This window comes from Bidens hawaiensis, unplaced genomic scaffold, assembly GCF_021521415.1.
Source record: "Bidens hawaiensis isolate Kalapana, Puna unplaced genomic scaffold, B.hawaiensis_p1.1 tig00020824_1, whole genome shotgun sequence".
NCBI classification, from domain to species: domain Eukaryota; kingdom Viridiplantae; phylum Streptophyta; class Magnoliopsida; order Asterales; family Asteraceae; genus Bidens; species Bidens hawaiensis.
This window is the reverse complement of record NW_027493208.1, coordinates 266,356-283,197: the sequence shown is the minus strand read 5'-3', so window position 1 is coordinate 283,197 and position 16,842 is coordinate 266,356. Positions and strand designations below refer to the sequence as shown.

The window sequence follows — 16,842 nt, the reverse complement described above, 5'->3', positions numbered from 1 at the left end:
AACTTCTGTATCGAAACCTTTCCGTCTTCTGCCATGGCAATGACTAAAACGAAAAACTGGATAAAACAGAGACAGACACAGCAACACGAGCCTGAACTTAACGATTGTTCTACTGAACTCTGTTAAAAAATCAACCTATTTATACGCAACGGAAATACGAACTGTAAATCAGAAACTGAAACTTTAAACTGAAACGATAAACCTGACAAACGCGGTTGGCACTGGTTCTCCGTTTCTTTAAACGACTTCAACTGTTCTTCAACAAAAAATAGGATCTTGATTGGCTCGTTCTGCGCCTTTTACAAGATATGATCTCCAAACAGAAAATATATAAAACCAATATATTATTTTTGTTTCTTAGCAAACCATCCCAAATATAAAATAATAATAACAATAGTAATCCTCTGTCACGTAAACTCCAAGAAGCAATATGGCTTCTTCTTTTCCCTTTAATGGTGCAAACTCCAAGAAAATAATAATATACTTTCTTGTCAATCGCAAACAGCAGGATCAAAAAAAACAAGAAGCGGCAATCGAAGGACGACGCGACAAATCAGATTACACAAGATGGTGGTCAAAGGGTGGTGATGCGGTGCTCGACTGAACCCTAGTCGTGATCGTCGGGCTGGGTTTAGCAGCGGCGAAACAGCGGCGGCGGCGTATACCCTAACGACAATCGGAAAACCGTAGCAGCGGCGGAACCCTAGCGCAGTAGGGTGGCGGCGGCTGGATGGTTTGGCGGCGACTCGGCTGGTTCAACGTGTTCTTCGCGTGATCCGAACCTAAGCTCTAGATACCACTTGTTAGGATTAAACGCACACACGAAACTGAACACACACACACGAAAGCAGTAAACGAACACGAGGATTTAACGTGGTTCGGTCTAAACTGACCTACGTCCACGGGTGGCAACTAGGTATATCTTTATTGAGTGACAAATATTACAAGTACATAATGTTGTTTATATAGAGACTGAACTAGGGTTAGTAAATTATTATGCAAGAAATCTAAACCGGGCCGGGCTTGGGCCCGACCGCCCACACCCGTCTCTTCTTTTGACTTCATATAATAAACCGGGCCAACAAGGCCTACGAACCCAACAAAAGCCAGGTTTTAACAATCTATATGCATAACACAAATTTTAGATCCTGAGTTCTGACAAAGTAGGTTACAATGCATTAAGTTCGACCGTTTTTGGCCTAAAAGTACGCAGTAAACTAACAGCATTGCACACAAACGATCTAAAGGTAATAAAAAAATTTTATAGATGATCAGACATCATTTTCAAACAAAAAAATCAAATGTCATAACATAAACTTCAAGCAAAACTTAAACCAAAACTACAGGTAACAAAGTGCACTAGATAAAAATCATAAAACAACATAAAATATCTTGTTCTATGACCTCCCTCGGCCCCTACCAAACCCACCACCACGGCTACCACCACGAAAACCGCCGCCACCTCGACTACCGCCACGAAAGCCACCGCCTCTTGGAGCACCTCTGCCACGGAAAGAACCACCACGACCACCACCTCTACCGCCTCCTCTTCCGCCACCACGTCCACCACCGCTTGCTCCCCTATTTACCACCAGAGTTTAAAATCAGACAAGAATAAGTTCACAGTAAAGGAAACTTTAATAACATTAAAAGCCACTAGACACGATTGAAATACTAAAGAGAGACTAAGGTGTGTTCACTGACCGGTTTAAATTTTTTTTAACAAAATATATTGGCTGAACCACTAACTACGATTTCAAGGAACGACAAACTAACCCGACTGGGTTGAGTAGCTCACTAGACAAACCAGTTTAACAGTTCGGTTTTGGCCATTTGACGGCTTGCACCATTTTTTTCCCAACCTCATCCGTTTGGGTCAAATTTAAAAATTTTAAATTATAAAGATGGTTCATGATTATAGTAAAGCTTAAAGGGTCAGTTCGGTTTGCAGAACAAGTTCCAAATTTCAAACTTAACCGAACCGTGAACAACACCCTGAGTATCTCAAATAGTCCAAGCCTATCAACTTGCTTCAGTTTAAACAGTTCAATCGGTTTCAACCGTCTTTAAACACCCCAATAAAGTCTTAATTTAATATTTATGCAAGACTATCCATAATTCTAAATAATAACAAAAATAAACATACTTTGGCTGTGGAAGAAATCTGGATAAAGGTAAAAGCTTCATTGGATCAATGTAGAACTTATCACCAGCTGCATATGAAGTTGCTACAATACCCTCCATCATTTTGACTGAAAAGAACTATATTTTTTTCAAATATAGCAAACACATCAGTACAAACCCTAATTGATAAAACAAAGCTAAAAAACAAGTAAATTTGGTTAAAATTTGATGTAAATGTGGTGATAATTCAGAGAGATCCAAAACAAGCTGAGCAGCTCACAAGCTACTTAAGATCAGCTCGTGAAAATCTCGAATCAAGCGGAGTTCAAACACACTCGAACTTTTATTGACGCTCACTTAATAAACGAGCAAGAGCCCGATCTTTACATATAGAGCTCAAGCTAGTTTGGGCGAGCCTAAACGAGCATTTTATATATACAACTTTTGTTTAATATGTTTATATAACAAATTTTATTATGTATACATTAATATCAAGACAAGCTTTTACTCAAGCTCGAGCCAGCTCACATGCCTAAATGAGTTTTTTATTTATATAACTATTATTCAATATTTATATAATAACTTTTATCATGTAACCTATGGGGATAAAAATAATTAAGCAAATATATAATATATTACATCATACATAAAAGTTATAAGTATATGTATATGTGTAAATAATTATAAAAAACAAAACAAAATAATTTAAAATTTAATAAATAATAAACAGAAAAGAATGCTTATGAGCCGAGTTCGAGCTTCAGAGACAGAGCTCTTCCGCTCGGGTTCGGCTCGACTCGTTTACGCCGGTAAACAACCAATCAAATTAGCAAAACCACACTCACAGATTCATTAATAGGACCAAAAATCTCATCAACTTTGCCAATCTGAGTCTTATTTTGCAAATAAATAGGAGCATTAAAATAAGGTATCTTCTCATTAGTAAGCTTCGTCACTGCATCTCCTTCACAAGCATGAACAAACGCCGAAACCTCTGCATCAAATCAAATATCAGTGACGTCATCATTATTACAGAAACACATACGATGAGTAATAATAATAATCGAACAATTACGAACCTACTACTTGCTCCGGTGGACCTTCGTTGAACCGGTCGCCACCGAAACGACCGCCTCCGCCGCGACCGCCACGGCCGCCGCCGTCCCTGCCGCCTCGGAATCCGCCGCCGCCGCTGCCGCGACTGCCGAACCCGCCGCCTCTTGGTGGTCGCATGTTGGTGAGGAAGAAAGAGGAGAGAAAGAAAGGTAGGGTTTTTTGAGGGTTTTGAGTGTGCTTTAAAACATGGGTTTTGCACTATTTCGGTTTAATAGTTATTTTATGGGGGGTTGGTCCAAATGTATAGTAAACTTTTTTTTTTTAACGGTTAACGAATACTTTAAATAAACTACCGGCTTTCATCATATCGGGTAGTGTCATTTTTACCTCAGAAAACCATAACCCAAACTAACTCGACCCAAAAAACTCGAACCTGATAAAAGACTAACCCGAACCGAAGTAATTCAAGTTGGTTTTTGGGTTTGATTTATAAGTTTCGGGATACTCGAATAAATTTTTAGTTTTGAAATTAAATACATTTTAGGTATAATAGGCTAAGAGGGGGCGGGGTGGTACGTGAGGAGGCTCCCATCACGCGTGATGGCTCATTGCACACCGCCGCCGGTCATTGCTCACGCGTGTTGGGGGATGGGTGCGTGATAGCCATCACGCAGTGAGGGGGTGTGTTTCGAGAGAATATGACCGTTGGGGAGGGAGCCGTTGGGAGGGGGAGGGGGAGGGGGAGGGTTAAATAAAAAAAATAACCAATATAAAACCAAAACATAAACCAAATCCAACTCAAAACCAAATCAAACTCAAAACACTCTTAATCTTCCCCTTCATTCACAACAAAAAATATGGAATTTCCGAATTACTTGGTTCCCTTAGACACCGATAGCTCTTCGTCTTCGGACGATGACATTCTCGAATTGTTCCTGTTGTTATATAACGAACTTGAAGGCCCAAGTCGTCCAAAGAAAAAATGGTGGAGCGTGATCGTATACATGCCCACGAAGTGCTAATGAACAACTATTTTCTAGAGGAGCCGAAATACAATGACCCGAAATCTTTATTTTTAAAGATTGTAGCCGACGTCGAAGCAAACGAAGAATGGTTTCAAGAATCTTACAACGCGAGGGGCAAACGAAGTTTTACGGCGCTTCAAAAATGCACATCCGTTATTCGTCAATTAGCGACAGGTAACCAGCCCGACCAATTCGATGAATACTTACAAATGTCTGAGAGAACTTCACGTGAATGTCTACAATTCTTTTGTAACGCGATTATAAAATTGTATGGCAAAGAGTTTCTACGAAAACCAACAAGACACGACATTACACGTCTTTACGCCGCGCATGAGGCTAGATGGCATTTTCCAGCGATGCTCAGTAGCATCGATTGTACACAAATCGAATGGAGGAATTGTCCATGGGAGTTGCGAGGGGCGTATGTTAGGGGTGATATCAAACGACCGACCATCTCACTAGAAGCGGTTGCGTCAAATGATTTATGGTTTTGGCATTCTTATTTTGGTGTTCCCGGCTCAAACAACGATATCACTGTTCTGTACACATCACCGTTGTTTCATAGCGTAACAAATGGTACCGCACCTTTCTGTCCGTATTTTATCAACGGGAGATATTACAAACGTGGCTACTATCTTGTCGATGGTATCTACCCGCAATGGTCTGTTTTTGTGAAAGCCTTTTCGTTTCCTTTCGAGACCAATGAAAAAGGCGTTCAAGAAGTTGCAAGAATCGACAAGAAAATATGTCGAGAGAGCTTTCGGTGTTTTAAAGGGTAGATGGTGTATACTTAGTTAACCGGTTCGTGCAATGGAAAAACCCATGATCTCTAGCTACATGTATACATGCATCATATTACACAATATGTTAATAAAAGAATATGGAAATGCAATTTCTCCATATTGGGTACCGGATCCTCCTACTCAAGTTCCCGTTCTCGATGATGTCCAATTAAAATTGCGGGATGAAGATATTCATCATCGGTTGAGATGGGATCTAGTTGAGCTCTTTAGGTTTGGAATTTCCGGATTCAGACGAGGAGTAGACGTTTATTGTAACTTTTATGTTTTTAAGTTGAATTATGTTCTAGTAAACTATTGTTTTTATTTTTTAAGTTCTAGTCAAATATTGTTTTAATTTTTTAAGTTGCAAAAAAAAAACAAAAATATTCTTATCACACCACACAACACCACCACCCCTACCAAATTACATCAAAATGTGATGGATTTGGGGTTGGTGATGTGGCATAATTTGATTGGGTGCGGTGTGTGAGGAGATTTCCACCACCCCTCCCCGGCTAGGGCTGTCCAAACTGCTCGCCGCTCGTTCATTGTTCGCTCGAATTTTGCTCAAAAAATGCTCGTTCGATTTCGGCTCGGTTTGCAAGTGAGTCGTTCGGCTCGGTTCGGTTTAAAAGCAATCCAAGCAAGAGCAAAGCCTCGCTCGGTTTGGTTTGGTCCGTTTTGCTCGAATTAATTTTTATATATAAACTTTATGTATATATATAAAAGTATACTATTTTTTAAAGTTTTTAAAATTTTCCTCTTTTGTGTTGAATTCAAAGTTCAAATTTAAACCATAGCCACTCGTTTTATATATATGTTTTATTGTTAACTATGAGTTTTTATACATTTTAAAGATGTCAGTTTAGACAATTTAGAGTTAAAAGTATTGAATTAATGATATTTTGAAGTTTTAGAAATTTAAATTGGAAACTTTGTACGAAATCAAGCAAAACCAAACCGAACCAAGCCACTCGGTTTCAAAACCAAACCAAGTTCAAGCATAAAGATTTCGCCCGTTTCTTTAAATTCAATCCGCTCGGTTCGGCTCGCTTTCAAACCAAACCAAGTATGAGCATGCCCGCGTTCGGTTCGGTTCGGTTCGTGAACAACCCAACCTCCCCCCTAAGTCTTAGTCACTAAAGTTCTCAGAATCTGGCTATTCATTCCAATTATTATAGATCGATTGTTTATTGTTAATTTATGTTTTCCGTTTATTACTAATGCCAACCGTAATAGAACAACTAAATCACGCCCGATTGAAAACGATTATGGTTCGAGTTAGTTTCACTTTTCTTTCAACCTAATACAAAAATAAGTTAAAAACAATACGTAATCGTAATCGTATAAAACCGACTAAAAAGATAAGATCATTAGCATCCGAACAAGCACGCAACAACAATAATGCAAGAGTTTTCACAATTAAGATCGAACATTTTGTTTAGCAGCTTGTTTTTAAAGCACCCATAGGTGTTAACCATTTGAGTAAAGATGGCGCAAGTGTGTGAATTATTGTCTTGTTTTTTTTTGAATTGTGAACTTTTATAAACAATCAATGCCAACCAAACACCAAGAACACTAACAACCAACCTCCACAAACTAAGAGAGAAGCTACAAAGAAACAAAAAAGAAAGAACACAAATTACATGAACTCAAAGTCGCACCAATTCGACCAATCTATTGATCTATACTTTGACTTATTTTTTAACCAAAGAAAACCAAACGTTTTTATATCCCAATAATCTCATCCGCTTTGACCTCTTTACCCTCAAACACCTTGTCATTTCTCGCTTTCCATATTCTCCAACAAGCAATAATAATAATAATCCCGTAGAACACTTCTTTTGTAAATCTCCAAGCTTAATGGTTTTGTGAAGCTCCAAAAGATCTCTAACCCAGAAACCAAAAATAGGAGAGACTTCACACCAACGACTGGCGTGCTCCCAAACAACCACTGCCAAACCGCAACCCGTAGATATGTGACCCGTCGTCTCCCCCCTCCATCTCACACAAAGCACAAACGTCATCCGAGATCATTATATTCCTTCATTCCGACGCCCTCCGAGTAGGAATTCTATCCATCTCTGAAGTGGCGAAGCTTGGACGAATATGCCGGGGGGGGGGGGGGGGGGACTCAAAATGTATTTTAAAAAAATCACAAATTAGGGGGGGGGGGGGGGGGCGAGCTAATATTTTCAATCGAAAACGGCTAAATTTACACTACGTATAAAAAATTTCGGGCGAGAACGGGTAAATTTACACTACCGCGCAAAAAAACAGGGGTTCGCCCCTGCATCTCTGGCCTCCAAGCATGGATATTACATTTCGCTAGCACCCACTTACTCCAATTCAAAACATAATTGTTATCGGTATTTTAGTTTTATTGATCAAACCTTTAACCAAGCTAACCAAGAATTATTGTCTTGTTGATGGTGTGGATTTGTATTTATAATAGCAGTAAAACATTAAACAAAAAAAAGCATTGAACAACAAAAATGCCAACTCTTCATGATACACTGCATCAACAATTTCTTTTAACTAGTCAACTTATGATTAAAATGAAACAGATAAAACTATGTATGCCCTTAAGTATATTATTGTACATGCTGCAACCAAAATTGCCAGTTTTTGCTACAAGACATGAACAGTGTATGCTCAATAAGAATCAAGAGACCTCATAATAATACTATTTTTTTCTGTACAATGTTGTCTTGATTTATGGATCAAAACTAGCATCACACAAGATTCAGATCCAGCTTTCACCAGGCCTTTAACACCTCCAATCTACATGGTGTAAGCTGCCTTTTACTTAATCTCATTGGTTAGTTGGACATTCGTGGGCCCGTAAGTTTTCTGATAATGGTATTCTCACAGCTATATAAAAAAATAGTTTTCAAGTTAGGAGCTTGCAAAAACCGACACTGTTAGCTATACCACTTTTTGTCTCCCAGAGATACAAACATAACTTCGTTTATTAAAGAACGAAGGGCTCGTCACGACCACTCAAAGATAAATGGGTCCATATGTAACAAAGGTGGTTTACCTAATGCTGTGTAAATATATAATGCAGAAAACCACATCAACAAACACCGTCTTTCATGAATTCATATAAAACAAACTGAGAATTCAAGATTTTATACAACTTTAATCTTGAAAGCAAATATATTTTTGAAAACACAAAGAGACAACGTGTTAGTTGAAATATACATCCAAGAAACAACTTTAGTTGCCTACCTACAATGTTTTTCTTCACTATTTAACTAAAATGCAAGTGTTTTGAGTGTGTTCTTGCATTAGAGGTGTAAACGAGCCAATGTGAGCTCGGCTTGCTCTTTTTCTAAAGCTCGAGCCCAACTCGTGGCATATTTTCAAGCTCGAGCTCGGCTCGTTTGTTACTTTAAATTTATATAAATTTTTAATCATAGTTAAATATTTTGAGAAAAACCTTAAACGAGCAGCTCAAACTCTTGTTCAATACCTTAAACGAGCCAAACCTCGTTGAGCCTAAACGATCTTCCCATACAAGGCTTGAGCTCGGGCTCGATCATAAGACTCGGCTTGTTTCAATCTTTTTATCAATCCGATCTCAAGTAACTCGTGAGCATCTCGGCTCGTTTGCACCCCTAGTTCTTTAGCAGTTGTTCAAATTTACTGTTTGTTTGAAAACAAAATCATCAAGCAATGATTCATAGATGATGACCAAATGATCATCCATAAAACAAATGAATAATCATCAAACACGCGAAATCCACTCAAATGCAGTAGACAAACAACATTAATTCTCTTCATAAAACCATCAATATCTATCAATCTTCCTCATATTTCAATTGAAAATTACAAAACCAACTGTATAAAATTGTAATTTCACACAGCGTAAGCTGAAATCTATACATACTGCAAACTATTATCAACTCAAAAAACCCCTAATTCGCAAAAAAAACCCTCTGTTTTTCGTTGACATGAAGTATTATAAACTATAAAGCAACAGATTCAAGTACACAACAACAGATCCACAGTAAGAAACAAACACTAAATCAGAATCATTCACCGGCGATCAAACGCCGTCGTTTGGTAATCAACGGCTGAATAACAGAGTCTCGGTACTTGGACGGCATTACCGTATTAACTCTCGTCTGCCTATTAGCTTTCAATTTCAATTTCGATCTCGATGTAGTAACAATGAGATTGTTGAATTGGACCGGTCTTCGTCTTCTGGTAAGGATTCGCTTTTGAATGTAGGGAACGCCGATGACTGATCCTGCTGTGACGTGGTGGATTGCTTTGACCAGGAGGTTAAGACCGGTGCAGCGAGTAATGGAAGGTGGTTGGAATGAAGATGATGATGAGAGTGAGTGAGTGGTGATTAAGGAGTTGAATTGTGATGATGAAGAATCGTAATTGAGCAGTGATTTCTGCATTTTGGTGATCTGTCTGTGATAATAATGATAATAATAATAATAATAATAATAAGGGCAGTTTGGGGTAAATTGTTGGAGAAGATGAGACTGTTCCCGGTAGTGATGACTGGTGACCGGTTATTTGAGAACGACTACTGATGGTTCGATGAAAACGCCCGGTGTCCATATATATATTAAGAAATTTAGAAAAATAATAATTAAATAAACGTGTCAATATCACATCACCGGCTAATTTAATTTGTATATGATCCAAACTCTATATGACAACTATATGTTTACTAGTTTGAGCCATCGTGTTAATGTTATATAGGTTTTTATTTTTAGTTATTTTGCTATTTTATATTTTATAATAATTTGTTTTATTTTTTGAAGTAGTTTTGTTTTGATTTAATACGTGTATATTAATTTGTTACGTTTATTATATGTTTTTGATGTTTGGGCTCTTTCAATTTAGATGAATAGTTTTTTATATTTTTAACGAACATGTTGATATTTTTAGACAAACAAACATGAACAAAAATATTTGTTTTATGAAAAAAAGGCTGATGATGTATGTGGCGATGGTGGTTGATGCATGAAAGGGGAGATTGACGATGATGGGTGATAGTCGGAAGTTAAACGGTGATGGAGAGGATAAACCGGTGACAGAGAATATGTAGAGAAGGGAAAATTAAATTATGGTTTGATGATGAAAGAATTTCACAAATAAATGAGATGTTGTAACCCGTTTATGGGGTTATTCGGGTTTAATGAGACCTATGATCAGCGGGAATTATTGTTTAATGATTAAGGGTTATTTTACAAATAAATAATATCTTATAACCCGTATAACGGCTATCCGGATTTGGAGAGACCTGTGACCCGCGAAAAATGTTGTTTAGTTATGTAAGGGTTTCACAAATATATGAGATGTTATAACTCATTTAAAGATCATCCGGGTTTGATAAAACTCATACCCGCGAATTCAGGTCAAACGCATGAGAAATCTCAAATCACAAGTCAAACAATCCAGTGGCTTGAGAGGGATAGGGGCCGGGAAGCAACCAAATAGTGACACAAAACATTTTTTTGGTAAACATTTATATAGACAGGCAGATATAAGTAAGATAACTTAACCAAAGAGTGGCAGTGGTTTGTGGATATTTCTATTTGGGTCTTAGCTGAATACACGTCTGATCAAGTGCAGTTTAACTGTAATCAAATTACTAATCACTAATGTTAATAGAATAGAATATTCAAGATGTAAATTTAAACATAACGATAACACTGTAATAACGATTAATCTGGCTTATGTACAAAGAAATTGAAGCTTTACTCGCTTTTATCATTGGTCTACAACAATGAACTCAAAACATCTTAATTCAACATCTATGATATTATGTATGGCAAACCCATTGATCAATCTCCCATTTGTATTGGTCTGAACCGGCTTCTACAGATCATGAAAAAGCCTCCTAATCTGGTCCATGTTTGCAGGAACCAATGTAACCGGACACCGATTATACTATTGACACACAAACCAACGATTAGACATATATGAATATATAATAACTCGGTTTCAAGATGACGGTTACAAGATCCATACCTGTGAAACATACTTGAATATGCAAGCATAGCAAAACACGAACCCGGAAACCGTAACTGCTGATGGATTCGCCCGTTTTTGAGAACATAGAGGACATAATGTCCTGTCAGGTGGCAGAGGTATACCCTCCTTCGCCACCTGTCACATAAAAAGGTAAGTATACATGTACATAAATGTATATATGTGTTCATATGTATATACCTTTGGCGCCGGAGGAGGAGGTGGTGGAGGATACACGGTTGGAGCCGACATTCTCTCCTCAGCAGACTGATACCACCATTCCATCATCTATAATTATAGCACATGAAGATAAAATATTTTAGAAAGATTATTATATAAAAATATATATATAACAAAACACACCTACCTTGAAACCGAATACCGCAGCTATCAGACCAGTTTGTGCATAGTCCAGAACTGCGTATGCACAAGTTAGCAATGCTCCTTGTACTGTCTGAAACACAAAAGAAATTTGATTCAAACATTTGTGAGAACAACATTAAATATGACATCATCGCATATATTATCATTATTAATAATATAACAGAAGGATAATGAATGTTAAACATACCTTTAACCAAGGTGGGCCACGTAGTCTTTCACGTTCATTACTTCTTATTTTGGAAATTCTTGATGAAGTATCCATCTACCTTGACATCAAAAGTCAACTAAATGAAAAACAAACATTGACCACAAAATAAAAGCAAATCATCATCATCATCATAATCATCGTACTCAGTAAATCCCACCAATAGCAAAGCTATGGTAGGGTCTGAGGAGGGTAAGATGTAGACAGCCTTACCTCTACCCTTTAGGAATAGAGAGGCTGCTTCCGGTGAGACCCCCGGCTCGATAAACTAACTGAACATTCACAAAATAAAAACAAACAAGAGACTAATTTAGGCATTTGTTTTCTTTTGGCAAATTTTGTTACAAAAATATTACTTATTTACCCTTTTAGTATTCATTGCAAAATATAATGCCACGGATCTAGGCCTGTAAACTAACTGAACATTCACTGCACTGTTTGATAGGAAGTTCATTTATTCAATAAATGAACAGAACACAAACAACATTTTTTATTTAACAAACGAACATGAACACATGTCTCATACATTCATTTATGTCCGTAATCGTTCGTTTATGATTCCCGTTTATGTTCTTTCGGTTACGTACATTTATGTTCATTGGTTTACATTCTTTTAAGTTTGCTCGTTTACATTCATTTATATATTTAGTTACAACTTTAGGCCCATCACAATTTAGACTAGATTCATAAAATTAATGTCTCACTTATTACAGCTTAGTCTAGTGTTATTAACTTTTAAGGTCCCAACAGATTAAAGTTCATGTTTACTTTAACTGGTGTTCGCACAATTATATTCATTTGTTCACATTTATATTAACTGGTGTTCACACAATTATATTCATGAACACATTCATTTTCTTAACGAACGAACAAGAGCAAGCAAAACCTGTTTATTTAATTGTCCGTGTTCAATCATTTGTTCAATTAAAGTTAAATGAACATGAACATGAGCATGCCCCCTTCATGTTCGTTCGGTTCATTTAAAAACCTAAACATTGCATGCATACTAGAACAGAGTGAGTAGTAAATTTGCCACTTCCAATTACTTAATAATGCCAAAAAGTATTCACTCAAAGTCAAAAACTTACGAGCTCTTGTCCTGTAGCCCGACAAACTTGGAGTCCAAGTGCATGTAAACCCGGAGAGTAGAATCCAGTAGCATCCAATAGATATAGCAACTGGTAAGCAAATGCTAATCCTGCATGATAATTATCAAAAAGTAATTAGGTTAACACGTAATAAGTCCACGTTATGTCTAAAAATATGTTAATTACTATTGCAATTACTTTCAGTTCCAAATAAATCCACATTATGTCTAATAATATGTTAATTACTATTGCAATTACCTTCAGTTCCAGCATGCAGCCATGGGTAACAAGTAGCTACAATCTTATGCAATCTGTTTCTAAATCGTGTTCTAACTGACAAATCTGTATCCACCCCACTAGTTGAAGCGAATGAGCCGCTTGCATCATCCAAATTGTCAATAACATCAAATTGTTGATTAACGTTTCCCCAAAGACTAGCTTGAAGTGCAGCTTCTCTTTCTTTATTATAGATTGCATGCAACTTTGACTTGAAATATGGTAACACAACCTGCATCATGCCATCATATTAGTGTAACGTTTATGTTTGTCAAATAAAGATGTACATGATGCAACACAATACTAACCAGAAATACAACCGAGAGAAGCTTTTGGCGTTTCCTTATTCCAGAATGTTGAATTCTGTTTCCTGGTTCTATTTGAAGATCACCCTTTTTCACATTAATATTAACTGCTCTCCTTCTTAAGCCGTATAAAGTCTCTGCAAAAGATGCATCTGAAAGAACACAATAGAATCAGGTTGACATGGTGAATTTGGATTTTGAAATGTAATATCATAGCACTTGAAGAGTGTAATCATGAAATTATGTAACAAAATTCTGATAACCATCGTGATCATAGTGACTTTTCATATTCCAATGTCTTAGAGATGCAAACGAGCCAAGGCGCTCATGAGCTACTCGAGATTTCCTCGCTAAAAGCTCGAATCAATCCCAAGCTTGAGCCTAAAAGTAAGCTTGTTTAATAAACAAGCCCGCGCCAGCTCACAACTTACAAGCCTACTATTTCTATAACTTTTATTACATATAACACTATGATAAGTAAATAATATATATTATGTTATATGTAAAAAACTATAATTAAAATATATAGAAGAAATAAGTATAAATAAAAGTAAAATAACTAATAAATAATAACCGAGTCAAGCCACGGCCAAATGCAAGCCGAGCTTGAGCTTTGGAAATGAAAATCGAATGAGCAGAGCTCAAGCTTGAAAAAGTACTCACAAGCTGCCAAGCTCGAGCTTGAAAAACTACTAACAAGCCGCCAAGCTCGAGCTTGAAAAACTACTAACAAGCCGCCAAGCTCAAGCTTGCAAAACTACTAACGAGCGGTCAAGCTCGAGCTTGAAAAACTACTAACAAGCCGCCAAGCTCAAGCTTGAAAAACTACTAACGAGCCGCCAAGCTCGAGCTTGAAAAACTATTCATGAGCCGCCAATCTCGAGCTTGAAAAACTATTCATGAGCCGCCAATCTTGAGCTTGAAAAACTACTCACGAGCCTAGACGACCTAGATAGGATCATAAGCAACATACATTATTTAAATTAAAACTTTAGAATCTGCTAAAAGCCCCAAAAATTCATACATAAAAAATTGATGAATTAACGTATCTAGGGTTCAAATTGGTGGCATCACGTATACAATTACTAAACTATCTACACAAAACATGAATCAAATAAGGTTACGAAATCAACCTGTAGTGCGTAAGCTATGTGTTTCGAGAACGAGCATAAGAGCAGCAAAAAACTCGTCTTCGTAATCCAATATCTTATGAAGGAACGGTGTTCTGAGAGCCAATACCTAATTATAATTAATTGAAGGTTAAATGAAGAAGTGAAACCCTAAATTATTGAAAATAAAAGCAGAGGCATACACCGATGGAGTAGGTGAGTGCAGCACGGAGGCTAGACGGAAGCTGTTGAGCGGCGGACATCTCGAAGAAGGTGGGATGACTCCCTTGACCACCTACCTGAAACAACATCTCTCTCTCTCTCTGTGATTCAATTGGAGAAGATGAAGTTGCTGTGATTCACACAAGGCCCTTTTCCAAGGGATTGGCCCGCTTCTCAGGTTTTTTATTTTTATTTTTATTTTTATTTTCTGAATGACAAACAAAATATCACTAACAAGTCCTAGCTTAAAGCTAGCCAAACAAGTATAGATTGTTTTTCCCGAGTCTATCTGTGACAGGATTTCAATCATCCTTGGATTTAGATTTATGGCGTTTTGGATCCTACTAGAAAATGCCTTTAAGTGGAAACCCAAACATTCACATAAAACCATGGCCAACTTTGATAGGAGGGCATGATGGTCGACAATCAAGGGCCCGATCACCTCGTTAGAACGTAACTTTTCTTTAAAAAAATTATATATATATAAATGTATTTTTAATTTTTAAACTTAATTACTCAACTAATTTAAGATTATTTTTATATAAAAGTTCTTTTACGCAACCGATATCATAACCAAGTAAGTCCGTTTAAAAATGTAACTGTTTAATCCTAACAAAAATTCCTTTTACTTAAGGCCTAAAAAATTTTCGACTTCGGCCCAAAAATTTAATGATTCTCAACCCTGTGTAGAACCGTTATTCGACGCAAATGTCGAGACTTGAACTAACAACCTCTCCTAGTAGAAATAATCAGACTATCGCTAAACCAGAAGGCCAATAATAATTTTCTTTTATTTTTTAAATAATCATGATAACCGTTACCGGAAAGCTCGGGATACCCACAAATACTATGTTAATCAACGAGAATATATAAATCTTAGTGTATGTAGGTGTTTTCAAGAAGCAATAAAAACAAGAGTTGAATTGAAAATACTACAAGAAAGGAACATGATACGTACTTTATTTTTCTTTTTTCAATTTTTTTAACTGTGTTATGAAACTAGATCTAGCCCAAATAATGTCCAAAAAGCCCAGCCCAATCCGCTGGCCCAATAAGATGAATGGGTTCAAAAAAACGTTCTGAAGATATAAGCGAGGGTAGAGGTGCACATCATAACCGGTTAATCGGTTTCTAACCGATTTTGTAACCGGTTAGTAACCGGTCCAGTCCTAACCGGTTACTAACCGATCCTAACCGTCGGTTAGTAACCAGTTTGTATATTTGATTTCAAAACCGGTTATAAACCGGTTAACCGATTTTTTTTAAGTATTATTTAATAAAAAACCGGTTATTAACCGGTCCGGCCTAACCGGTCAAAACCGCTTCTCCAGCCGGTCAAAACCGGTTAGTACCCTAACCGAAAAACCGGTTATTGCCCGCAAAAAAAAAACGGTTAGCAAAAACACAGGTTATAGGTTAACTGGTTAACCGATTTGTGCACCTCTAAGCGAGGGGAGTGAAAGGAATATGATGAGTGTGGTTCTTCTATAGCTAATTGTAATTTGTAATGCTTGTTTAGTTGTGAGATATTGATTCATGACAAACTAGTAAATGATATACTGTGAAACCAAATAGACAATTTAAAGTGGCAATAAATATTCTATGATATGACTGCTAGATTAAACGCGGAAGTTTATATCATATGATGTTTATGTGAGTTTTTTTTCTCAAAAGAGTATTTGTTAAGAAAATATTTACTAAAAAAGTGTTGGTTGAGAAATATTTACCAAACTAGTGTTTTACTCAATTAATGCTAACTTCTCACTCCTAATCTCATTTAAATAACTCCAATTAATTATACAATTATTAAGTTAATAATCTTATTTACTATACTTATATTTTTCTAACCATTTTAATCATTCATAATAGAAAAATACTGATATTTTTAAAAAGAACATAAGAAAGTATTTTACGGAGTATTTATTTATCAATATTGTTAACTTTTTTTACCTACATGTAATTTAAAATAAAAATGAAAATCTTAAATATTAACCTATATATAAAAGCAAAGCTATTGGTACAGCAACAGTTTCATGTGTGCAAAATTTGCCCATGTAAATATATTTGTTGATACTTTTAGTCCTCGCATTAAGCTTTTCATTAGTACACGCCACCTGTATCTGTAGTTTTCTGCCACGTATCAATTATATGTGTCTTCCTATCATTTACCTTGATTATTATTATTATTATGCTTTCTTCTCCCATACAACAGAAAAAGAAAAAAACACTTTCTTATTATATTGAAGTTGATCTGCTGATTTCT

At 36.6% G+C, this 16,842-nt stretch overlaps 2 protein-coding genes across 3 annotated transcripts; both read right to left on the bottom strand.

The window, feature by feature from the left end:
• Positions 1-1,253: 1,253 nt before the first annotated feature.
• LOC143561835 (H/ACA ribonucleoprotein complex subunit 1-like protein 2) lies at positions 1,254-3,413 on the bottom strand. Its single transcript, XM_077049804.1, has 4 exons — positions 3,204-3,413; positions 2,970-3,118; positions 2,147-2,262; positions 1,254-1,581 (listed from the first exon to the last, which is right to left on the bottom strand). Exons 1-4 carry the CDS (start codon positions 3,355-3,357, stop codon positions 1,398-1,400), a joined length of 603 nt encoding a protein of 200 aa, XP_076905919.1. The 5' UTR covers positions 3,358-3,413; the 3' UTR covers positions 1,254-1,397.
• Positions 3,414-10,670: 7,257 nt separating this feature from the next.
• On the bottom strand, positions 10,671-14,719 carry LOC143561834 (peroxisome biogenesis protein 12-like). 2 transcript variants are annotated; one of them, XM_077049803.1, is made up of 10 exons: positions 14,561-14,719; positions 14,382-14,487; positions 13,252-13,400; positions 12,926-13,175; positions 12,668-12,777; positions 11,558-11,636; positions 11,358-11,440; positions 11,192-11,278; positions 10,991-11,128; positions 10,671-10,909 (listed from the first exon to the last, which is right to left on the bottom strand). In XM_077049803.1, the coding sequence occupies exons 1-10, from the start codon at positions 14,666-14,668 to the stop codon at positions 10,838-10,840; spliced, it is 1,182 nt and encodes a 393-aa protein (XP_076905918.1). In that variant the 5' UTR covers positions 14,669-14,719; the 3' UTR covers positions 10,671-10,837. The 2 variants fall into 2 exon arrangements, with proteins under 2 accessions (XP_076905918.1, XP_076905917.1); XM_077049802.1 differs by having other exon boundaries at positions 11,358-11,444; positions 11,562-11,636.
• Between the last annotated feature and the right edge of the window lie 2,123 nt (positions 14,720-16,842).